The 25,744-nt window shown below is 39.8% G+C and overlaps 1 protein-coding gene across 18 annotated transcripts in view; it reads right to left on the bottom strand.

Annotated features, from left to right (window-relative positions):
* The window catches only part of DTNA (dystrobrevin alpha), a 213,392-nt gene that overhangs the window by 81,421 nt on the left and 106,227 nt on the right, over nucleotides 1-25,744 (bottom strand). For 4 of the 18 annotated variants that reach the window (XM_090137550.1, XM_090137551.1, XM_090137547.1 and 1 more), the window contains exons 2-3: nucleotides 16,547-16,614; nucleotides 7,817-7,897 (exon numbers count right to left, since the gene is read on the bottom strand). In XM_090137550.1, coding sequence (XP_089993676.1) covers nucleotides 7,817-7,897; nucleotides 16,547-16,613 — 148 coding nt within the window. In that variant the 5' untranslated portion in view covers nucleotide 16,614. Of the gene's footprint in view, nucleotides 1-7,816; nucleotides 7,898-16,546; nucleotides 16,615-16,701; nucleotides 16,817-25,744 lie in introns of those variants that run through there. The other 14 variants (XM_090137546.1, XM_090137549.1, XM_090137544.1 and 11 more) reach the window with 8 other exon arrangements.

Genomic DNA, 25,744 nt, shown 5'->3' with positions numbered 1-25,744 from the left:
CTGATAATGAGGTGATGCTGAAGAAGGGGCAGAGAAATTATGATGGAAGAGATTTAAAAATATAGCTACAGTTTAAAGGAAAAACACAAGAGGGCAAAAGAAGTAAAAGTCTCACGTGAAGCAGAAGCAGCTCCCAGACAATACAGTGATTCTATTATCACCAGGAACACCATTTGTTTTCATCAGATTGCATGTCTGCATGTATGTGCATTTTGCAATTTTTAGAATATCTAGAACAGTACTAAGTTAATAATTGTTTATTTTCTTTTGTTGTGAATGTTCCTTAGAAGGACCAATGTGAAATAAGATGCATTTTCTGGTTTTGGATAACTAAACCAAAGCATACTGGGTCAAAGGCGACTAATGCCTGACACCAGGAACAGATGTTCAGAGACAGCAGCTGGTGAACTGAACAGAATGCCCAGCCTCAATCTCAAACCTGCATCAGAACAGCCATCAGAGATAATGCAGTGAATGGCAGCTGTAGCAGAGTTCAGGAAGTCAGTCAGAAAAGATTTTCAGCTGTGATCCAATTACAAAGCTGTCTGCATAGAACTGGGGCTGAGTCACTGGTGTCGTGGAGGACAGCCCGTAGGTGTACTGGGGACGTGGCCTATCTATGTGCCTGACAGCTTCTGACTCAAAGGATGCCAATCCAGACATCTTCCTCTGCAAGGGACAAAGTAATATTAGCTGACAATTTTCTGCAATTCTGTTCTTAATGGGAGCTACTTGGAATAATGGGTGCGGCTGAAAAATCAATCTGTGAGCATGCGAAGACCTGAGAGTTTAAGATATGCAGCCTTGTTTGGATCACTCTTTTTGACACTGAAATGAATTCCAAATGTCCACTGACAGTTCTTATGCTAATCATGTATGAGATGGAATTGTGATGGCAGCCTTTAAAAGCAAATAATCAGGGATCTGAGACACTGCAATCCCTCACGTAATAACAGTCCACTTTGTGCCAACATTGAAGGAAGGCTGACCTGCAATCAGTCCTGTGGAACATGTCAAATATACAGCTTATGTGACAGTTATTAGGATCTGTCAAGCACATTAACAAACTTTTACAGTTAAAAGAAGAAAATCTGAAATGATTTTCAAGATATTGTGCTGTGAGTGAACACTTACAGCCTAAAATCTTTATGAAGGATTTGTCTGCAGGGAATATGCTAAATCAAGCCCTTTTGAACTTTTGATTAAATAATTGATGCATAATGCAGAATGTATAATATATGCATCCTTTTCCCATAGTTGCCTGGAAACCCATATGGGATGGTACTAGCAGTTCCAAGAGCATTTAGTCTCCAAGTCGCTAGTAAAGACAAAGGAAAAAAAAGTTTTCAAAATCATTAGCTCATCTTTCTTTTCATTATCCAAGTACTGCAGGATACCAGAATTAGTAACTTACACAATGCTCTTGTAATGTAATATAGAGTGCTATTTCTTCTTCATTTTTTTTAAAGCTATATTTTCGGGAGCTACATGAATGACTAAGTCTCAGTTTTCTTAAAAAAGAAAACAAAAAAACCTCGGGCCTCTACATTAACTTAGTAATACTAATAAGCAGACTGTAGAAAATCCAAGAGGGTCAGCAACGACAGCAACAAAAATATAAGATTTCTAAGCAAACATCCCAGAAGACTGCTACTGAGGGTTTAGAAGAATATGAGGGTGCCATGATAAAAAATTCAAGAGGCAGACTGTTTTCCCTGGAAATAATGTTCCAAACTGCAGCCAAGCAGACCTTTTACACTCCTCAAGTAGGCAACATTACTTGTCATTCAGCTTGACTGCTCTGTGACCCAGCCAGAAACCATCTTGTGCTTTATTGCTTACAGGATGGAATGAAAAACATGATAAAAACCTACAACAAGAACAGAACACTAACCACAGAACCCGACAATGATGGGGGACTAAGTTATTTAACGTAAATGACTCTACAATTATGATAATTTGGAGGCTCCACTTGTAATGGTCATCTGAAGAAAAGAAAGAATGAGGGGCAAGCACAGAAGTGCACAGGCTATGCACTCCTCGAGAATAAGGCACAACATTGCCACAACAAAGATCTTCATGGGATTCTTGCACACTATCAAACATTTCTTAAGGACTCCATTTCATGCTGGAGAAAATGAAGTTACTGAATCAAAGAAATAATAGCTTTCTATTATAGTGGCGAGATTCTGTGAGTCTTTGTCTTATTAAAGTAAAGAGAAGCAATTCCTGTATCAATTAAAATACAAAGATGAAAGACTTGATGATGCTTATCAACAGGCCAGACCTGGACACTTCTGAACACCCTCTTGCTGTGTTCCCCAAAAGAGAACTTTTTTGATAGTTAAGACCAAAGCATATTTTCTCATGCAGAACAGAAAGTTGAACGTCTAGTAACATCTTCCTAGGCCACTGGGGTAAAACAAAGGTCACAGCACCATATCCCCTGTGGAAACAAGACTCACATATCTTCATACCCTGTCCTTTTACCACAAGTACCAGATACTGCAACTCTTCATTTTGTGGGAAATGGCAAGTCGAATGGGAAAGCTTAAATAAATACTTTTAAGCATTAGTCCAGTACAGGAAAATAAAGAAACAACAACAGCATTCACCAGTAATTTTACTTTGGTTTAATAAAACCAAAGTAAAAGTGATGCCATCCTGACAGGGGCTAGTAGCTCACAAAGGCCGATTACATCACTTTATACCCAAGTTGCCAGTTTCTAAGACAAACCAGTTTCAGCAGAGTTACAGAAGGTATAAGAGCACAGAAGGTAAAAAAGCTTTAAGAAAAGAATCTAAAAATAGTGTGTTTACAATAACTGTCATTCATTTTCAGTGGGAAATTACTATATTTCAAGAGGGTGAGAAATGATTCTAACTTAAAACAAATGTAAAAAGGCAGATCAGATCAGAGAAGCATCCAGGAGCATGTGTGGGAATTAAGCTGACATGCCTCCATGCTTGGCTGTGACTGCTTAAGCCCAGAGGAGGTAGGAGGAAGAGCAGGTGAAGGTGGAAGAGGCTGCCCTGGACATCCACAAAGTCTCCGTCGCTGCCATAGCAGCTAGGCTCCCTCTCTGGAAACAGCTGTATTACGACTTGGACAAGACAGACCAAACCAAATTCACTCATACAGAAAAATATCGAAGGCAAAAAAACAAAGACTCCAAAACACTAAGGTGCTGGGATTAAATGTCAAGAGGAAAAAAAAGTTTCCTTTTTGTCTGAATTAATTAAGCGTCTTATTACAATCATTGGCATGGCTTCAGGTTCAAGCTTTCAACTGCCAATGATTTATTCTGATCTAGGGAAATCAGCAAAATCTGCTCTCTGCAGCCAGTCATAGAATAACCTCACAACACATTCAGAAGTTCACCGAGGACAGCAGCAGTTTTCCAGCTGTACAGTTCTGTACAAGTGAGTGATGTGTAATTGTATAATGGTTTTGATTACGATATGTTGCTATGTTCTACTCCTGCTGCCACCACAGCCCAGAGGGAATTTGCATGTTAACATGACATTTCATCTCAGATTGTTTCTCTGTATAAACAATTGGATTTTAATAAACCAACACAACAAGGATGACTGGGGATTACTGTGAATCATAATTTTTTGGTGTTTCCTGAAGACGAGTGAATGTTGAAAGATAAATGCAGCTGCTGCCACTGGACACTTACGCCTTCTTTTAGGAAAGCATTATTACTCTTCTGTGTTTGATTGTTATGGATAAACAGCTTTAAGTCAACAGTGTCAAGATGGCATCTTCCTTTCATGGTGAGAATGTACACTGGGTGTTTCAAAACCTGCTTCAACACACAGAAGGTCAAGTGAAGAACAATACCCTAATGCCCAACTTTGAGAGACATCAGTCTGTAGGGTTTGAGTTCTGTGACTGCTACAGACCTCACAGTGCTCACCTGTGGCTTTCCTATCTCTCCCACTGACAGTGTGCCTCCTTCACACACTAGAAAACATAGATGAAGTTTAGCCAGCTGCATTTTGTACGTTTTGTGCAGCACAGACATACTGTACTTTTGATCAGGTTTCCACACCTGCCTCCTCTGCATTATTATCATCCCAAATAATGAAATTTAACCTCAGATGATTAGAACATTGCTATTCCTGAGACTATATCCAACATGAAGATTCCTGAGAGCAGTCACAGTCAGCTGATGCGCTCTATGCTTTGCATTCTTAGATCTGAAGATGGTGCAGCCTCCAGAAGGGTATTCTCTGGGGTCTGTCTCTCCAAGACTTTTGTAATTCACTTGAAATTATTCATGCCCCCATCTTAAGTTCTTAATATTTTTTTATTTTTTTATTTTTTACAGTAGAGGTATCTCCATTTTGTGCTGGTCTTTAAGAGAAGACTACTGCTATTGCAAGGAGATGTGCAAACTAATAAGCAAGTAGCACCTAATCATCTCCTTCTATACTGAACATTATCTAAAGTTTGTCTTTTCATTACTTCTATGCTTAGAAATTGTCATCAGAAATAGGGAGGCACAAAATGAATTTATTTTCATGTTTCAGTAGTAAAGCTTCCCAGCTTTCAGAATGCATACTTGCAGAATTTTGTAGGTCTCTTATTTTGGGATGTTATATGTTTGCATCTCACATTTGGGTACTAGCAGGTTCAGAGGTGTGCCCCAATAGTTTGTCAATGTTATTTATTGATAGTATCAACACAGGAAAAGGAGAATGCTTAAATCTGAAGGAAGCTCTCCTTAAAAGACAGCACTGCATTTTTTTTTCATATTTATGCACATATTTTCTTACTTCTTATGAAGAATTTGTTGCTTCTCTGAAGAATGAAGCTGGACTGGATTCAATTCTGTTCTGTTTGACAAATAATGGCAATGACTGATATTGATTTTTTCCTCACACTGCTGATTTTATTTAAACTGGCTGTTGGTTTAAGCGCTGAGAGGATTTTTATGGAAGGAATATTTTTCACTTCTTTTCTTCCTACAGTTTTATAGAATATGTACAGTTTTGAAGGATGTTTTCAAAATATCTTTAGAGATATCTTCCTCTTGAGAAATAATTCAATGGTATAATTAATTTGATCAATAAGTACTAGTACTCAGAGTACAACATACGCAGTGGTGTTCTGGTAAATGGTGGTAAACTATCACCTTCACTATAACTTTTAGCCACATCATTTGAATAGTTCAAGGAAAAGTACTGCAGAGAACAGCTCTGAGATTGCCAATGCATCTTAACCCGTTACACAGTACTCACATCACCAGCAAAACCCACCCTAATGACGTAGGTTTCAGCAAAATACTCTTTCAGAGTGAGAAGACTTCACAGTGGGTGGCAGGGAGATGACCCTCTGTGTGTGCCTGCTTTAAAGGATGCAGAAACAAGCACTGCATTGTTTGTGATAAGCACAGCCACCTGATATCCTAGGACTGTCACACACTGTTCCATGCTAATGTGCACCTCAGGGTAAAAAAAGCCGGTGTTAATAAAACCTCTGCTCTGCTTTTCTTGGAAGAGCCACTTCTGGCACTCAGAACAGCTCTTTGCTTCCATTCTCATACATCTCCAGCCTGCAGCCAAGAGCAGCTCCCTGCAATTTATTAAATTAGTTCTTTAAAAGAACCCCTTATACGCACTTTTTTCCAAGCAATTCTTTTTCCCAGTGAGCCTGGGCCACAGTGACTCAGCAAGAAGCTGGTCAAGGCAGGGCAGGAGAGCACAGCTGAAAGAAGATGAAGATGGCTTGGGTGACAGGAGGTGATGTGCACAGGAGTAGAGCGCGACTGCCTTTGAGCTTTTTCCTTCTTATATTCTCTTGTATATGAAAGAGCTCAGACACAAGAGAAAGTTTTCTCCCCTTTGTCACTTTATTTTTCCCCATCTTAGTACTGACTAGAGCTTAATGGCAATTTCTGTAGGAAACAAGAGTCACTAACATGAGCCAGAGGTCAGACATTAACCATTTCAGACCAGTGCTTGGTTCAGTTGCTCTTTGTTTAGAAGCTCTGCATTGGATCACCCTTGTACAGAGAATGAATGACTCCTCTTCTTACCTGTGAGAGGAAGCTATGTGGGAGAGCAGCAGTTGGACAGAAATGAGAAGAAAATTGTACTTTATGGTGAAAATACATGCTCAATTCAGCCTGATCCAGAGCAATACAAATTATTCCTTAAGTTGCACAGAACATAATTCCTGGGACAACATTTTTGTTTAAGACTTTTTTTTTCCCCCCAGGAAGTGCTGATGCAGCGTAACTCTTGATGTAAGGCCACCAAACTACTTATCAATGACAGCCAGAAGGCAAGTACTGCCCATGAGGGACTCAGCGCAGACTGGTCAACTGAAGGCTATGTGCACTGGTTCTCTAATACAAAGAACAAAAGGAATAGTTCCATAGAAGCAGTTCACACTTAAGAGGAATAAAGTTGAGATTAACAACCAATAGTCAGCCACTCCCAACAACATGGCTATCTCATTCTTAAGCCTTTTCATTTGCTCTGCATACAGTTACCAAAGCAACTGTAGTTGCTGCATCTTTGCAGTCAGTGTGAACTTAGATATTTCAATCACTTCAGATTATTGAACTGTTACCATGAAAACGTAGTGGAAATTTCATCCTTTTAAACACAAAATCTAAAAAAAATTTTAAAATGAACAACTGAACACAGCATAATAGTGTCTTTCAATGCACTGCTTCCTGAATGGGTAGCTGCTGGGTAGGTACTAAGCCCCTCCTAAGTTTTGTGTCTGGCAGTCTGCTTGCAAAATGGTACTAATCTGTCAACTCATATTTCAGCTAACTACAGATTCGAAATATGAGAAATATGCTGCAGAAGTGATTGAAAGACCAACTAGTTAATAATCTACTAAACACCCTCAAAAGACTTTTCTGTCACAGCTTGGTCCCTGTAGTACGTATGGACAGCACGGACATTTCTGTAACAAAGACAGGTATAACCTCAAAACCAGGAACTCCCTCCCAAGGGGTTAATCCCTATAAACAAAACATTTCTTAATGCATTTACCACTGTGCATAGCACAAACGCAGCCAGGCTGTCATTCTAGTTTAGATATGAAGACCAAAAAACCTGTTCTCCCTGCACTAGTCCTCCTCCTTCTGTTTCTGCCAACAAGAGCTTCCACAGATAGGATGGGTTTCATTAAACTTAATGTAGAAAGATTCGGTGAAACACATAAACCAAAACTCATCATTCTACATATTTAAACAGTATTTTAGATGGAGAATAAATGATACAATCCGTAACAGATTTATATGCATTCATACCCATTAAAGTTTATAGCTTTTCTCATGAATGTGCTAATAGAAATTGAAACAGTAAAGGAAGAGAGACCAGATCTCAGAAGAAATGGTAAAAAGATCACTAATCAAGTGGGAAACTTCTTAGGAATTAGAAGTTCTGGAAAAAACAGGTCTGACTAATACTGCACATACTTTGCTGCACCCCAGACAAGGAATAGAATCACCTTTACTCCATCACAGAGTTGCTATAACGCTTAATTTGCATGACTGCTGAAACCCCCAACTATTACTTAAAAGAAAATTGGAGAACGCAGTTAGCATTCATGTTAATTAAAACTGCAGCCTGGATGAAGACCGGTGCTTCTGTGACTGAATCACGGGCACGTGAGAGACAAACTCCTTACATGAACAGGCCAGTATTTGAAATCTTCCCAGGCGCTCTGATTGGTGTCTTTTGCCATGCCAGATCCAACAATCCCTTTTGGGACTGATCTGAAAGACAGACTGTAACGCAATGGAAACGTACTACCAATAGTATAGGAAAGTGCTGACATACTTACAGTTGCATTTCTTCTGAACAAATCTAAGTTTACATGCTGTTCGGTAGGTGGACAAACGAATGCGATCCAGATCTTGAGCCCCTAGTGGAAGAGAATAACAGCAACATTTGTATGGAATATGACCTATGTGTATCTTTCATAACAGGGAAAGCAGAGAACACAAAGAACACAGCAGTTGACTCATAAATTATTTTCAAGGCTATCTTGTTTGAAGGGAGGGTAGTGAGAGGTGGGCAAGAAGAGGTAGGAGCTACAGTGTTAAAAGACTTTTGTGAGGGAAGGCAAGCAGTAGTCAGCCCACTTGTCTGTCACTTTGAAGAACAATCTGGTCAAGCTGCAGGCTAAACAACAACGGCCAGGCTCCAACAGGATGAAAACCTTCATCTAATTTTAATATTTAACAAATAACTTTGGCTGACATGCCAGATCAGAATAAGGTATTGCCAGCAAACCAAGTTAGAAACAATATTATGCCATAAGTAATAGACTGATAGCAATCTGCAGAAGGGAGCAAAAATACTGCAAAGAGTGTGAAGCATCCTCCAATTCATAGATGTGTGTTCTCTGCAAAGGAGATCTCAAATAGCCAGCTCTCCGGCTCACACACTGTGTGGTCCTGGCTGTTACAACTTAAAGATTCGGCAAGATTTCCAGAGCAATTGTTCAGGAAACACAAGCAGAAGCTGACTGGTAGCTATTCCACACAAAAGCAGCACAAAGGGACAAAAACAGGGGCAGGATGTGATACGGTGCCTTTAGGCATCTTGCTGATGTGTATCACATAACATTTTCAAAGAATCTCAGAAAGTAGATGAGTAGGTCATTAATTAAATGTTTCTCCTCCTTGGCTGGCATGTCTTACCCAAGAAGTATTGTTGCACAGCTACAATACGGCCTATTAAATACAAGGCTGATTATTAATTCCATTACACATTTCAAGGAAATGTTCAATTGAATCTTTGCACATTTTCTTTTTCATGACTTTTTGGCCATAGAACAGAAGAGTAAGAACTATCCTGTTCAGCTGAGCAACCTCTTAGGCAGGAAAGGTACCAACCTAAAATAAAGCTTCTTAAGGGACTGTCCACACAAAACATGTCTATACAAGATACTTAGGCTGTAAGAAAAGTGAAGTATCACAGAATCATAGAATGGCGTGGTTTGTAAGAGACCCCAAGGGTCACAGAGTTCCAAACCCCCTTCCAAAGGAAGGGCCACCAACCCCCAGGCGTGGTACTAGACCAGGTTGCCCCAGGCCCCATCCAACCTGGTCTTGAAAATCTCCAGGGAAGGAGCATCCAGAGGCAGCTTCTTCCAGAATCTCACTGCTCTCTCTGTGAAGAACTTCCCCCTGACATCCAATCTAAACCTTCCATCCTTGAGCTTAAAACCATTCTCCCTTGTCCTATCACTGTCTACCCTTGTAAAAAGTTGATCCCCCTCCTGTTTATAATTCCATTTTAAACACTGCAAGGCTGCAATGAGGTCAACCCGCAGCCTCCTCTTCTCCAGGCTGAACAAGCCCAGCTTCCTCAGCCTGTCTTCGTGGCAGAGGTGCTCCATCCCCTCTGATCATCTTTGTGGCCCTCCTCTAGACTCTCTCCAACAGCTCCACGTCTTCCCTGTACTGGGGCCTCAGACCCAGACACAGTATTCCAGATGGGGCCTCACAAGGGCAGAGAACAGGGGGACAATCACTTTCCTGTCCTTTCCAGCCACCCCTCTTCTGATGGAGCCCAGGATACCATTGGCCTTTCAGGCTGCGAGAACACACTGCTGGCTCATGTTCAGTTTTTCATCCACCAGGACCCCCAGGTCCTTCTCCACAGGGCTACTCTCAAGGAGTTCTTCTCTCAGTCCACATATGCATCTGGGATTACTCTGACCCAAGTGCAAAACCTCGCACTTTGCAACGTTGAACCTCATGAGGTTCACATGGGCCCACTATTTTAATTTGTCGAGGTCTCCCTGGATGGCATCCCTTCCCTCTAACGTGTAATCTGCACCACCCAGCTTGGTGTCATTGGCAAACTTGCTGAGGGTACACTTGAGCCCATCATCAATGAAGATGCTGAAGAGCACTGGTCCCAAGACAGACCTCTGGGGGATACCACTCATCACGGCCTCCACCTGCACACAGTGCTATTCAACACAAAACTCTGCATACAGCCTCCCAACCAATTTCTTATCTACCAAATAGTCCACCCCTTATATCCGTATCTCTCCAATTTAGAGATAAGTTCTATTTAGAGATGGCCCTATTCAGCTTTTAGGTGTTTCTCAAATGTTTTCTTTAGAATTCATCATGACATTATTCCAACTGGCCACTCAGCTTCACTGTTGCACATATAGCTACACTGGCACTATCCACCCACACTATTTTAAACAATCTAACACCTTTTCAAAGCAAAGTGAGACTCCGGCTTATAGCACTTTCTAGGTTGCAGTATTAACAATTAAACAATTTTGTAGGCAGTAACATTGCTTTTTTTTTTTCCCCTACTATTTGCACACAATTACTTTCTGACTACGTATTTTTGTTGATAAACCTCTGGAACATACTATCTAATTTTGACACAATTCACATTTTACCATAGTCTGACACCTATCAAATCACTTGTGTAAAATATTGCTTCTCTTACATGAAGAGTGCTGAAAAGTAAGTGGAAAGATGTGGGGTAAATGAGACTGAATTTCTAACTTGCCTACCAGGACTGCCAGTAGCTTCTCATTCTCTTTGACTACTGGCATTGTTTCACTGCTTCTTTTGAATGTTCTTCTCTATATAATACTGTTGACTGCAAAAAAAAAAAAAAAAAAAAAGATAGAAATACACTGCAAGCTTTGGTTGCTTTTTCCACACTAGATAATATGTGCTGGCAGCACAACAACTATGTTCATTACGAACTCTCCATAAGAGCAGTCTGGATACATATGAGCATGTCAGGTTAGACTAAGGGTAGCCTATTGATTTGACATCCACTAGTGCATTTAGTGAGATAAGACAATCTGGACTCAGACTCTACAGAGTATGATAGTAATTCACAAATGCTTGTAATTTGGAGCCAGAAAAATGCCTCTTCTAAAGAAAGTCAAACTAAACTTCTCTAAATACAGGGAAAAGCACAGACTGCTGCAGATCTGAAGTGAGGGTAAGTTCCTCCTTGTTAAGAGCAAGTTCCCTACTTAAAAAGAAATGAATAGAAGGATGTCTTTTGTTATCTTGTGTAGTCCTGAGCACAATCCACTTTCTAAAAATACCATAGGATTTTAACCGCAGACTTGCCAGTATTACCACAAGAAACTAAAACACTAGCAAAGTCTTCTATATCATTTGCTTTCTTCCTCTAAAATTGTGAAGTTTAACTTTTTACCAGAAGTGCATGTTTTTTTGTGTTGGTTTGTTTGTTTCTTGCAATTTTTGGAAACTTTGTATCATCAAGGTTAGGTAGGACACATTAAGTACATATTTACTATTAAACATGGACTGTGTGGGCTTGCACACAGCTGAAGAAATGCAACAACAGCAGGACAAGCTTCTGTTGCACTGAAGCACACCTTTCATATACTAACGCAGGAATTGAAGGTATTCTCAACATGCAAAATTGAGCATTTTCTGAATGTGGACATTTCTTTATCTATAATGTATTTAGTTTATCACTAGAAATTAGTGTTTTCCCTTTTATCTTTTACTGTAGTTGAAACCTGGTTCTCTGGAAGCATGCGTAGGGAAAGAACAGAGGCAGGTTGTAATGACAGGAGACAGCAGATATAATTGCCTTTAATCACTTTCACATCACCTGAGAAAGGTACTGGTCACAATTTAGTAATAAAGGAATAACTTACCCCCTTTCCAAAGATCAGAGAACACAGAAAACTCCTAAAGAAGCTTTTCCTAATGCCCTTAAATGAGGCTAGAGAGGGGTGGACACTGTGTGTCCACCCTATCCAGTCCCACAGGTGAACTGCCTTCCACCTGTGCTCCCAGGGCTGGCAACATCCCTTCACCAGGTGCTCAATCACTGGTACAGGCCACAATCTAATGGTTCCCACACCAGGCAAATGGGAAAAGGGAGGAATACCTGACACAAAAAGTAGACAAGTAACATGTTAACACACTAAAGTGTGAGAGAGAAAGTAGTAGTCAATGAGCATTTGTGTATTATATGGGAAAATAATCCCTCCTTGTCCTCCCAGTGCTCACTGTATATTTTAGAAATACTACTTTAATTCCTTCGAAACAACAAAGCAGCCTTCAATCTCATGGAAATAAATCACAAATTCTCACTGGAAATTTGTAGAGAATTATCTCCTGGCTTAGGAGTTCATCACTATGTCAAACTGATTCAAGTTGATGGAAGTTTTGCCATTGACTCGAGCTGATACAAGCTCAAGTCCTCTACACAAGCTGGAGCACCCCCCCATACAGTCAGGCTAAGAGAGCTGGGGCTTTTCAGCCTAGTAAAGATAAGGCTCCAAGGGGATCTCATAGCAGCCTTCCAGTACTTGAACAAGGCCTACAGGAAAGCTAGGGAGGGACTTTTTATAAGGGCAAGTAGCAACAGCATGAGCAGAAATGGCTAGTATAGCAGTCAGAAAGATCAACACGATAGAAGGGTGATACAAGAGGTGCAATGACTGAGGGACTCATGCAACAAAAAGGTGTTAGAAGGAAAGGAAAAAGGACTGCTCACCAAAGATCTAGGCTCAGAGGGAAAAACTCCACAAAGAAGGAACATCCAGAAAGAAAACCTTCCCTAGCGGCAGTCAGCCCTTAAATGGGGTTTAAGAGAGGTGCAGCCAGGCTCCGCCCCTTCCAGTCACACAGGAGAATTGTTTTCACCTGTGCTCCCAGGGCTGACTGGGTGCTTTCCCCAGGTGCTCAATCAGCGGTTCAGGCCATGAATCAACAGTTATCCTACAGCTACAAACTTGAAGAAGGTAGATTTAGATTGGATATTAGGAAGAAATTCTATTGTGAGGGTGCTGAGACTCTAGAACAGGTTGTCCAGGGAGACTGTGGATGCTCCCTCCCAGGAGATGTTCAAAACTAGGCTGGATAGGGCTATGAGCAACCTGGTGTAGAGGGAGGTGTCCTTGCCCATAGTAGGGAGCAAAAAGGTACAGCTGAATCCTGTATTTTGGTTACAAAAACCTCATGCGTTGCTGTAGCTTGGAGCAGAATGGCTGGAAAGCTGCAGGGAGGAAAAAGGATATGGGGGTGTCAGTTAGCAGTCAGCTGAACGTGAGCCATCAGTGTGTCCAGGTGGCCAAGGCCAATGGCATCCTGTCTTATATCAGAAATAGTGCAGCGAGCAGGACTAGGGAGGTGATTGTCCCTTCCTACTTGGCGCTGGTGAGGCCATACTTCAAGTACTGTGTTCAGTTCTGGGCCCCATACTACAATAAAGACATTAAGGCCCTAGAGTGTGTCCAAAGGAGGGCAACAAAGCTGGTGAAGTGTCTGGAACACAACTCTTATGGTGAGTGGCTGAGGGAAGTGGGATTGTTCAGTTTGGAGGAGGCTCAGGGGAGACAATGGCCTGAAAGGAGATTGTGTTGAGGTGGCGATCAGCCTCTTCTCCCACGTAACTGTGACAGAACAAGAGATAATGGCCTAAAGTTTCATCAGTGGAGGTTTAGGTCGGATATTTGGAAAAATTTATTCTCAGAAGGAGTGGTGAGGTATTGGAATAGGCTACCTAGGGAGGTGGTGGAATCTCTATCCCTGGAGGTGTTCAAGAAAAGGGTGATGTCGCACTGAGTGATGTGGTCTAGATGGTCACAGGAATAGGCTGGTGTTGGACTAGATGATCTTATTGGGCTTTCCAACCTTAATGATTTTATGATTCTACGATCAAAGCTAGTGGATACAGTGGAATGGGCCAAGCCTGTGCTCAACAGGCTAGCTGAATGAAAAGTCCTTATTTTGCAGAGCTCAGTATTGCAGACATACACCATTCAGTGCACCTGAGCTCATCCCTGGAGAACATTACTGACCCCATTTGATTCACCAGGATAGCCCTGGCCTTTCAGACTGCACAGTTGCTCAGGACACATTAATGCTTTTTTTCATTAAGGCCCTGCCTTTAAATTCAGAGAACCAAAGTCTTGATACACAGGACAGAAAGGGCAACCAGTTCCTAGTGCTAACTTGATGAAATATTTTGAGGAATAAATATTCACAAAAATCCATTTTCTATATGTCTGTATTTCGAGGGACAAATAATAGGAATCTCAACCATCAAAAAACCAAAACTTTGGTAGATCTAGCAAGAGGGTGCCAGTCTCAAACTTCACACATGATACAAATTCCCCATGAAATGGTGGATTGTAAGAGAAGTAGGCAAGAAATTGTAAGAGAAGTAGGCAAGAGCAGGAGCGTTGTTAGAACAACACATCCATTACACACAGTTCTGCAGGGAACGCAAAACTTAACTACATGTTAAAAAATATATACTGAAGTGGTATCTGAGGTACATGAAACCCTGTACTGGGTCTGGCTAGGATAGAGCTGACTTTCTTTAGAGCAGCGTGCGTGGCGCTGTATTTTTGACTTGCGACTCAAACAGTGTTGATAATATACCAGTGTTTTAGCCATTGCTTGCACACCATCTAGGTTCTCTTTTTTTCCTTTCTCAGTCTTCTGCACTGTGGTGCATCACTTGAAACAGAGATGCCTTGTCTTTCCTGACAGCAGCTTCTAGCATTATGCTGGGGCCTTTTATGTCTACAAAGATGCTCTATATAGAGACACTGGTAGGGTGAGAGGATCTCTGGATCTGAGGGCACACAGATGGACACTGGGAGGGTCTACAGATCTGAGGGCAAACAGACATTGTGGCTAAACCAGAGACTCAACTCTTGACTGTTGGTGAGGGACAAAGAAGTTCCCCATGAGTAGCAGGGGGAAGCAGGAGGGAAAACCATGGGAAGCAGTCTGCTCCTCAGTGGGGCAGATGTAAGGGAAGAGAAACATCAGAGAAGAGGCAAAAACCACCTCATCCCTGAATAAGCTGTGGGACATGCGAGATGCTTATGGCCATGATCCAGGAGAGCAGCTGGCTGCTCAAATGCTGGGCCAATGGGGCCAGTGGTCTGGAACTGGAGGGCAGGGAAGGTCAGCAGCTGGGATCCCTCACTAGGGACCACCTAACCCACAAAATAGTCAGAAAAGGGACAGATGTCTGCAACCTCTGGAGGCAGCTCATGTCAAGCATGAAGGTGATTGCCTTCAAAAACAAAGTAAACTACCAAGGGCAGTGGACCACTGCTGAGGAAAGTATCTGAGGGAATTAGCAGTGGTGGACAGGGTCTATAGCAATCTGGACAACAGGACACCAAAGATCCAGATGCCGTACAATGAACACAATCCATGTGGTGGAGGCTGGTATGCAACACACCAGAGTTATACGCCTATATTTTCGTGATAACTGGTTGCTCGGACTACATACTGTGGAAGGAGATAAGGTCCCCATAGTACATTCTCCACGGTGCATGTAAAACACTGACTGGGAAAGATGGCATGGGTTGTTCTTTCCTTGGGAAAAGGCAAATACATCTGTGGGGCTGCTTTCACCAGAGGACCCAGGCAAACTTGGTGGGTTATGTGTGAAGATGGTGAAACCCAGTGTTTAACCTTGGGGGGAAATAACCCATGATTTGAGTTCTAAACATCATAATTATGCCCAAATTGTATGTCATTGTTGTATGCTATCCTTCTATGTCAAAATACTACAGCAGGAATCACCTAAAACAACAGACGATGAGCCTTGTAAGGAACTGGGCATGTGCAGTAGTGATCCAATCTAAGCTAGTTTCAGCACACAACACAACTCACAGCCTATCCTGTCCTTAGTGACCACCACAACAGATAGTGCTCAAGTTATGGTTAAAATTAACCGAACAAATTTCTACAGACATTTGAATGGATATTTTATGGACAATTGATGGGAATGGCTCTTAGACTAAAGGAATTGTATCTGCATATGTGCTAAAGGGCTGGGAGAATGGTGGTTCATATAAGACAGGAACATGATGCAAGTGATATGGAGTAAAGGGTAGAGATTATACTGGGTCTGGCTGGGATGGAGTTAGCTTTCATAGCAGCCTGCACAGTGCTGTATTTTTATTTTTGGCTAGAACAGCGTCAACAATACATCAGTGTTTCTTAGTTATTGCTGAGCAGTATATCAAGGTGCTCTTACTTTCCCACTGTGCCCTCACAGTGAGTAGGCTTGGAGTAAGCAAGAAGCTGGGAGGGGATACAGTCAGGACAGCTGACCTGTAATAACCAGAGGGGTAGTCAGGATCATACAGCATCATGCTCAGCAATAAAAGGTAGGGGTAGAAGAAGGGGATGAGGAGTTTTGTCTTCCAAGGTGGGCACTCTTCAAAGACTGGCTGGGCACTGGTCTGCTTTTGGAAACATTTCCCCCCCCAGTCCCCTTTCACTGCTACCTGTGTATTTCAGCATATTTGTCTCAATAAGTTACTAATTTAAATAATATAATGCAGTGTAGAAAAAATACAAAAGACAGTATAGGAAATTCATTTCTCCTGGTATTTGGTTAAATCAGCCCATTTTCCTGTAGTTTTGTTTTCACAATATTAAATTGCTTGTGAAACAAAGGTATCAGTTACTTGAGATGGAAAGCTTACATAAATTTTACTGACATTGCATTGCAAGTGGCTTGGTCTAATGCAGTGAAATTTCTAGGAAGTACTTACGCATTTCTGCAAACAGCTGCCTTCTTTCTGCCATGGTATTTCCTCTTTTCCCACAATCTTCAATCATTCTGGAAGACAAAATCATGTGAAAAGTCTAAGTACTATTCCCAGACAGAACATTCACATTTAAATATCCATAATCGATCCCGGAGAACCTTTGTGGATGACTGGTGCTCCACATGCATTCAGTGCCTTTTGCCAGCCTCTTTGTGGCATGGTTTGGGGGAAAGCTGGTCCCAAAATTGCCCTTCATTCCCTAGACTCTGCTTTCAAGCATTTGTTTTCCCCCTCTCTATCTCCCAAAGGCAATGTTCAGTTTTTCCGCTTGATGTAACTAACTGACTTACATAACACAAGCTCTGAAATTCAGTTTAGGTTTTCTTAAATAAGGAATCTTCAGTTTAAATTATATAAGAGAGAAGAAATCATAAAAGATTCAGAAATTAGTTATAGCTTAGAAAATGCTTTTCTAGCCAGTTCTGTGTGGAAGAGAGAAAAAAAATCACACAACAAAATCCATACTCCACAACATAACACCTCTATTTACTCAAGCAAATACACTCCAAATATTCATTCAAACTCAGGACAGTATGTTTCTGATTAAATGAATTCCAGAAAAAGGCTCAGAAGTAAGAATAGTTTGTCCTTCAGTCTTCAGAATATTACTAAGAACACTACTGCTGGATAGAGAATAGAGAAAAACTACGGCTTTCTTCACAGCTGGCATTCAAACTGTAAAAGAGTAAAGCTTCCAGAATAAAGACAAACATCTTTAGCATCACTTATAAAAATGGAATCTGTGTCAGCTTCACCACTTCCTATGGATAATCACTCTAGCAAAACAAGCCTGGTTTGGGCTTCTGACCTGCATTTTAATCTACATCCTTATTTCAACTAGATCGTGTCAAATAACATTGGGCCATGTGGGATGAAAAGGAGATACTATGTAGAGGAACAGAATCCAAAATACTCTGCTGTTTTCAATAGCAAACCCACACATGTATTTAATAGGAAGGATAAAAGTATTAATTGCTCAAGTCTACTATCTGCCTACTAAAGGACTCTGGATGGAAGACTAGTTGCCTATTATTTCTTGGAGAAAGGAAAGCAATCACATAACAGATTTCTGATTTTTTTTTTTGCATTATGCACTGTTCAAATGAAGTGCTGGTACATTATAGCTGCCTTTTCCCAATAGCCTATTCAAGTCTCAGAGTATTGATAAAGGTTCCACTGAAGTGCTGTTCATGGTGGACATTTTGTGATGTGAGTAGCAGTCTCATTACAAAGTGGACAAAGGGCATGGCTGTACAGTGTTTACAGGTATATTCAAGTTCACTCAAGCTCTAATTTGGCTATGAGTGATACAGATGTGTGTACCATGACATTAAGTTGGAGTTAATATATCCTGCCTTTCTCTAAAGATAAAAACCTTCAATATGATGCTTTACTGAAGTGGCCATGCAGCCTCTGATCTGGAGCTAGTTTGTGTCTTGCTGGCTGGACGGTGTCAAGGAAGGCTCACAGCAATCTGCAAAATGAGATAAGCCTTAAGATACCCGTTCTACATTCTAAGTAACAAGATTGTTTGTACTTGGACCAGCTTTACATCTCCCATAAAAAATGAAAAATCATGTAATCCCACTAATCTCAGGTCAAGCTCCCCACGCCTTTCTCTTTCTAATTGAACTTACAGTAGCAAACAATTTTGTTATGGGAGATTACCAGTTCTCCTACAACAGGTGAGTTAAAAAAGGCGTTTTAAAAAATAACATTTTTTTATCAGGCAGGACAGTTGAGCGAACACTTCAGAGCAAATACAATTTTAGATTAACATTTATTATTTGTAGAGTGGTTCACAGAGCATCATCTTTTTTCTTTGACTTTTACTATATTCAGAGTTATTCTACCAACAACATACACACTGTTTATATTAACTGATCAAGCCTGGGTCATTTTCATTTTGGCACAACAATTACATCATCTTCTTTCAGTTTCCTGACACAATTTATACGTATAAATAATACAGATTCTTCTCCACTGATTAATTTGGCATTTCTTTCCAGAAGTGTTCACTACTGTCCATCACCGGATTCACAAACATTCAAACCTCTGACTTGCTTCAGTGTTTATTGAAAACAAAAAGGATAATACTTTATTCATGCTTCCCTTACAATTCCTCGTAGATAAAAGCATTCTTTAGTCACAGCTTTTACATACAGACAGAGCATTCATTGAGCATGGCTTACCTGTGACCATATTCACTGTGTGAAAGAATTTTCCCAATCAAAACCAAGTGAAAAATGCATTTTTCAAATAATGCTAATTCTACAGCAAGATCTCATGTTCCTCCAGGATATTTTTGCTAAAGTATCCTTACAGAGAGGGGTAAAAACCATCAACTACTTTCTCTTCTGTGCAGTTCATCCTTATTTTTATTTCACTGATGGTTATATCTCTTTATATGAAGGGTTCTTTGGACACGGTCATCATTTTTCAGAATGTTCCATATCTACTGAAACACTTCATTCACAGCTGTGAAAACAGGAGCTTATGGAGATTATGAGACTTGACAAGGGCGTCTCTCTGGAAGCCCGAGTTACATGTATATAAATACAAGTAACTCTGTAAGACTCACTGCAGTAGCTTTTCTGCAGATTTCTGAATAGCCTTAATCCAAAATACTCCTAAAATTCTCTGCAGTGGCATATATACCATTAAGCTAACAAGAACATTAGCACTGGCGGTATTATCAGAAGTATCTTCAATCCTTCCCTTCCATCTTTCTCTGACAGAACTAAACAGCCAACCAAATACAGATGGTGGTGATCAATACTGTTATTTTTGGGTTTCCTCTGATAGGAATTCTAGAATGTGTCCAAACCAAGGCTCAACTAACGACACTGGTGATGAGTTTTGTGCATCTTCTTTTTACCCTGATCACCTTGTTCCAGCTCTCAGATACGCAGCTCAGCTCTTTAACTCAGGTTACAGAAACTTGTACTTCAGGATGCTCTCAGCTCAGTCCTTGGAGCTGGCCATCAGCATAACTGACTGTTGTCACGTTCCAGTATTTCTCGTCTGGCTTAAAAGAAAAGCCAATTCAAAAAAGAGATATCTTATGTTTACAGTGAGAAGGAGCAAATCACAAAGTGAAGTTTAACATATTTTAAAAAGCAGAATAAATTATCAGAGACAAAATTTTTACAAATGTTAATTCTTGTACAATCTTCTCTCAGTAGAAGAGATATATTTGTCTTCCCTTGATGCCTTCCACTATCTTTTTTCCTTCTCTTTTCTCCCTGGGAAAAAGCTCCTCTGCACACAGGGAGAACACCTACTGTGCATCTAATTAAAATTCTTGTCATGGACTAATTAGTAAGGTACTGATTAGCAAGGTATTAAGTCTTCAATACATTACAGGCATTCTAGAGCAGAAATAATTAAGCATAAGGTTTCCAGTTACTGAAAAGGATACCATGAATGTTTCACTTCCACTGGTGCTTTGAGCTGAATGCTTTTATAATGTCAGTAGAGTTGGAGGGAAAGCAATTGATAAACAAATGGCTTAGCCCAATTTGAGCTGTTTCAATGACAATTTCATCTTCATGCTTGTCATGCATCAGAAGCATAGCTGGTCTATTTTTTAGTATATTTTATTTGTTTATAAAATCTGAGACAAAATACCATATATACATAAGGTGAGAACTTCATAAGGTGAGAACTTCATGTCTTACTTTTCTTTCCTTTCTGCCACTTTGATTTATGAGTAATATAACAACCTCTGTTTCATGTAAGTGTTTTTTTGGCTTTAGTATTTCTAGGATAAATAGCTTTTTATTAAATTCTCTTTTAAGTCATCAATTAGTATATTACCAGCTTCTTGAACTTGGCAAAAGCAACACCTAATACCAATAAGCCATTTGCTCTAAAACGCAAAAGGAGGTAACTGCCTGTTTAACTGGAAAAGGAGCTCTCTTCTTGAGAGTTCCATAAATTCAGGAGGAGACTGTAAGAAACTCCTAACGTGACACTCACATACGTGCCCAGTTTGATGACTCTGAGAAAAGCCACCCCCATTAACACTTTGACAAATCCCTGTGTTGTTTATCAGTGACAGATGAAGTGCCACAGGGAGGCAGGAAGTGTGCCAGCGAGGAAATTTCATACACTGAAATTGATTAATTGTGGCATGGAAAATTTATAAACTCCTACGTGATGGCTGTGACGCAGCTGTGCGCTTTTACAACCTTGACACAAGAGGCTCCAAATCCAGATCAGTGACATTCCTACCCGCCTTAGAGACTGGATAAAAGTTGCTCTTTCCATTGCAGCTGGCACAAAAGAAAAAGAAAACATTTCTGTCTGCCTGAGTCTTGTCTACTTCTGGTTGGGAATACTCTGGGATGTAACTTCTAGTTGGATGTTTTGCTCCAGAATCTCGGTAAAATCAACAGTGAGTATCCCGAGATCACCTCTGAAAAGAATAACTTCATTTGATAGAGAATATCAACAGGGCTCAAGCATCTGAGCAGCATGTATTTCCCTGGCATGGAAATCCTAAACCCCTGATCTAAAGAGCTACTTCTTAATCTAACATGAAATGTCAAAATATTTCAATTTAAAAATTTGCTTAGGTATCTTTGGGAGTTGGAGGCATTAGGATGAGGATTAGGAAAGAACTGCAGGTTTCTCAATGGCCTTTCTTCATGCTGCTGACAAATCAGCTGCTATTTCTTACACTGTTGGTCAAAATTTAAAGACAGGTTTGACTAGACAATAGTATTGCTTTTCAGTAGCACAGGCTTCTTGTCTGTCACTGCTTGGGACAGTTTTATCAAAGTGCTGCTGCTTCTTTTTAGGCATTTTCAGATCCAGAAATTCCAGTTTATGGAAATGAAAGAGCCTGCTAAGGTCCAGCATACAGTGATCTGATAAAGTACAGAAAAAACTCTAGACAGTACCTGGGTTTGAAGCACTGTTCATTCTGGGTTCACAGCAACCTGAAAGGGCAGATTTTAAATCTACAGTTCTTTTCTCCCATCTTCTCCAGACTCAGTCCAGGTAGCCGGGGGTTGCCCACTTAACTAGAGCAGAGTGATGGCTGCTGATTTCAAGGAGAATTTGGACCAGAGGACAAAGAGTTAAAAGGGACAGTGGGCACCAGCTAAAAGTGTATTTGCAGTCACTAACCTCAGCAACCTCAGCAATTTTAATAACTAAAATCATCAAAGGCCATTTCAGAGTCCTCTGTCACTTAATGGATTTATTGGTGCCTTACGAACGTTTTGTTCCACATCTTTTAATGAAACAGGTCCATAATAGGACTCTCGCAGCTTTACATTCCAGGATTAATCTTTGGCACTATAATAAAATTGTTCAGTGCTCTTTCCTGAGGCTAGGTATAATTGCATTGCACTTACAGTGCTTGTTTGTATTTTTATCTAGATGAGATTTCTACATTGAAGGAGACAAAATGAAAGCTGTTGCTAGGCTTACATTCAGTGTGAGTCTCTGCAATTCTCCATCTTCTTTTTTTTTTTTTTTTTGGTCATAGTTTTGCAATTTTAATACTACATAAAAAAATCTCTCTTGATTTATTCCTTGACTAAAATGTGCTGTTCATTTTTAAGAATTTTCCACCGATTTTTTCATCAGTTCCCCTTCAGGAGCTTCACATTCTTAGAAGGAAACTGCCAAAAATGCCTAATAAGGCACCTACTGCAACCCATTTTTGTAATGCTCAGTATCCAGGGAAGTCTTGAGTGTTACACAGATCTTATTTGCAAGGTCTGAAAAACAAACTCTGATGAAGGAGAAAGGGACAATACGGAGGTAGAAAACATGAGAGTCAAAGCATTTGAATTTCATATTTAACACTGTACAGAATGAAAACCGTAACAGAGAATGTCATGACTAACAAAGTACTTGAGGGAACAAATGAGCCACAAGTCATTTTCCATGTGCACTAGACATTGTCAAGTTTAAGAATTCAAGAAGTTATTAATTAGGCCAAAATATATCCAAAAACCTTTCTACGGGCACCTGTAGAATATAAATTCCAGCTTTTCCCCACAAAACTCAGAGAAGAACTTCTCTCAACAGAAGAGACCCTTACCATTGAGACAGGAAGGACATTTAAGCAAGGCAGTCCTTGAGGCTGTCACACACAAGGTGCTCAGATATAATTTTCCAATCATGTGCTTTTAGATTCAGCCTTCTTGGCACTTTAAGAAACTACTCTGTTGGCTGAAACACTGAAGGAAAACCAACGTTCAGTGCTTCAAATATATTTTCACCCTCTGAGAGTATAAAGCGATCCAATAAAATCATTTTGTTCAGCTCCAAAATCTTTTTCTCCAGTGCTTCATTGACATAACTTCTGATAAACAATTCTGATAAAGAGCAACGATTGATTTCAGCTAAATGGTACAGATTTAAATACAGCTCTTCAAAGTTCTATTCAAATGCTATCTTCAAATTACATTTAGTCCTAGTTCATTAAATATTTTAAAACAAATTAAGCAGATATTGATTTTCTTTATACTTCACAATGTTTCGGAGCCTTTGTACAGCTGAGAGGTTGTTAGGAATAACTTCTGCTAACAGCCACTTCTTTTTTTATTACACTAAAAACGCATTTCAGAAAAAGAACAAACTCTCAAAACTTAGACACAGAAATTGACAACACGCAATGCCAAATCTGCCTGTCTGATGTGTTAATCTGTTAGTGGAGCTCTGCCATGCCCTCCTCAGGGACCTGGATTTCACCCAAAATGTAGTTTTTCATTCAACATTTGTTGGGCTTTTTTTTTTACTATTTTTTCTGAAAAACAAGATCAATATTGTATTGATTACCTCTAAACACTCAAGTTTGCAATTCTACTTCTTTCATTTGGTTAGACAGAATAGCTTGTAGGGAAAACCTTAATGAAACTCAGGGGATAAAAAGCTGTAAGGACTTTTATCACAGAAAGTATGTAATTGATACACCAATACTTTGGTACGATGGTCTCCTCTCAGTTCTTTTCATTTGCCTTTGTAGAGGCACAAAGGAGGCTACAGGATGTCAGATATAATTTAACTCCTTCTTAGTCAAAGATTTCTTTTCAGTTCTTCTTGTGCTGACATAATTAAACTCAAATTCATTTGAGTAAGCTGTCAGTGATTGTGTTGGGAAGCATTTCCTGGCTTCTGCCAATTTTAATAAGACAAGTTGTCAGTTTTTGCAAATAGGGATTTGATGATTATTTGCTGTAGAACAGTAGGTAGAATTACAAAAAACATCTAAATAAACCAAATATTAGCTGTGGGTGAAGATACATTCCTAAGCAACTGAAGTTATTAAGCTTCACTGTGTGCACTGTGAAAATCTTTCACTGAATGTATTGTTGAGTAGTCAAATTAGTAAAGAGGGAAGCTGCTGTTTTTTGTCACCATATCTGATCAATAGTTTCAGCATCCAAACTATTAACTGAATAGCCATCGATTTAGAGAAGACAAAAGAACCTTATCAGCTAAGAAGAGTTTTCGTTATTCAACTGAGAACCAAGAATTTAAACTTCTTCATCTTTATGCATGAAATAGGCCCCTCTGGACTTTTTCTACTTTCTATTTTTCCAAAACATTGTAACAAATAGATTCATGAAGACGTATTCTCAATTCTATCTCAACAACATAGCTAAGAAATAAGATTCTTTAAAGTCATTCCCATGGAAATCCAAATTCCTAAGAAGATCTAATTCAGGAAAAAGTGGAAAACAAATTACAAATGAAAGACTGATGAGGCACTGATGAAAATCTTCACATATATTCTTGCACAGTATTAGCTGTTAATTTGTCTTAAGTATTAATAGAAGGTGCTAGAATAGGAGACTGCCAGTAGGATGGTAATTATTGAATTTATGAGTTTATTTGGAAAAAGTATGTCCTCTAAGCAAAATAAAAGCTTTGATTACTGCATCTTTATGACTCATGCAGAGAGAAACCAGATCTTTAAAGCAAGTAGATTATCCTACGAGCTGATCAGATCAATATCTGAAGATGGTATTTTAGCAATTAACTATTGTCAGAAAATAAAGACATGGGAGATTTTCTCCTTTTTATATGAACATATCCTTTCTGTGAGAAGCCTGATGACTTGGGTAGAAGTGGTACAACTTCACCATTTTGGTAGCTCAAGACTTTTTTAAAGCAGACACCAACTGGTTGCTTTTAATTCTGCTTTCAAATACCAGACCACATTTAAGGATGCAACTCTAAGTCTTATAGCCTTAGAAGTTACAAGTCTGTGGTGGGAATACAACTGCCATTACAATTATTTCATTTGGCAGCCTTAGCTACAAGAGTTTAGTCCTCAAGATACTCAGCTAAAATACTAACTATACAAAGACAACTGAAATCAGCATTTGTACATTCTTATTCTGTACTGGCCTGCATACTGATGAATAATCTCATAAGCAGTACATCAATACCATTGTTATATCCAGAAGAAACATAACAGGTAGCCTGGCAGTACCACGTGTTAAGGGAAGAAACGGCAGAAAACAACCCAACCCAAGCAATAAGGCATCTAAATTTGTTAAAAGGTAAGTGATCAGAAATCATACCCAGATACAGACATTTCTGTTGCCTCCTAACAGCAAACACAAAGGAAAGGCAAACTCAGACAGGCTCCAGCCCAACAAAAGCTGTCTTTAATATGTTCTTATTCAGCAAACCCTTCATACACACATTAAAGGATATGCTTGAACTCCATTGTGGTGACTGAGTATTAAGTGAAAAGGAATGGACTGCTGAACTGGACTCAAAGATTTTTCTATTTTGTTCTCAATAAACATCTAACAGAAAAGGATGTACTTGGAGATGGCACTTTGAGGAGTCAAAATAACTTTCAATACATGACTGTCTTTATTCACATGCAGAGAGGTATCAAACAAAGAACATACCTCCACATACCACGTAGAAGTTTACAGAGTACTGAGGTCACTTAGAAAGCAAAAGGAATTAAAGAATTAAAGAGAAGAGGATCAGACCCATAGAAATTTTTTCCTCTTTTATCCTCTCCATCATCTGGGTGTATGTTGAGATGCTATTCAGGACACGTATAAAGGTGAGCTGTGGAAAAGACCTACTTTATGTCAGTTTATACATCACTGGTTATTTCTCAAGTATCCCACCACAGAAGGCTAGCATAAG

This window comes from Phasianus colchicus, chromosome 3 (assembly GCF_987193195.1).
Source record: "Phasianus colchicus chromosome 3, bPhaCol1.hap1.1, whole genome shotgun sequence".
Taxonomy (NCBI): Eukaryota; Metazoa; Chordata; class Aves; order Galliformes; family Phasianidae; genus Phasianus; species Phasianus colchicus.
The sequence above is the reverse complement of the archived record's forward strand: the minus strand, read 5'-3'. Positions and strand labels throughout refer to the sequence as shown.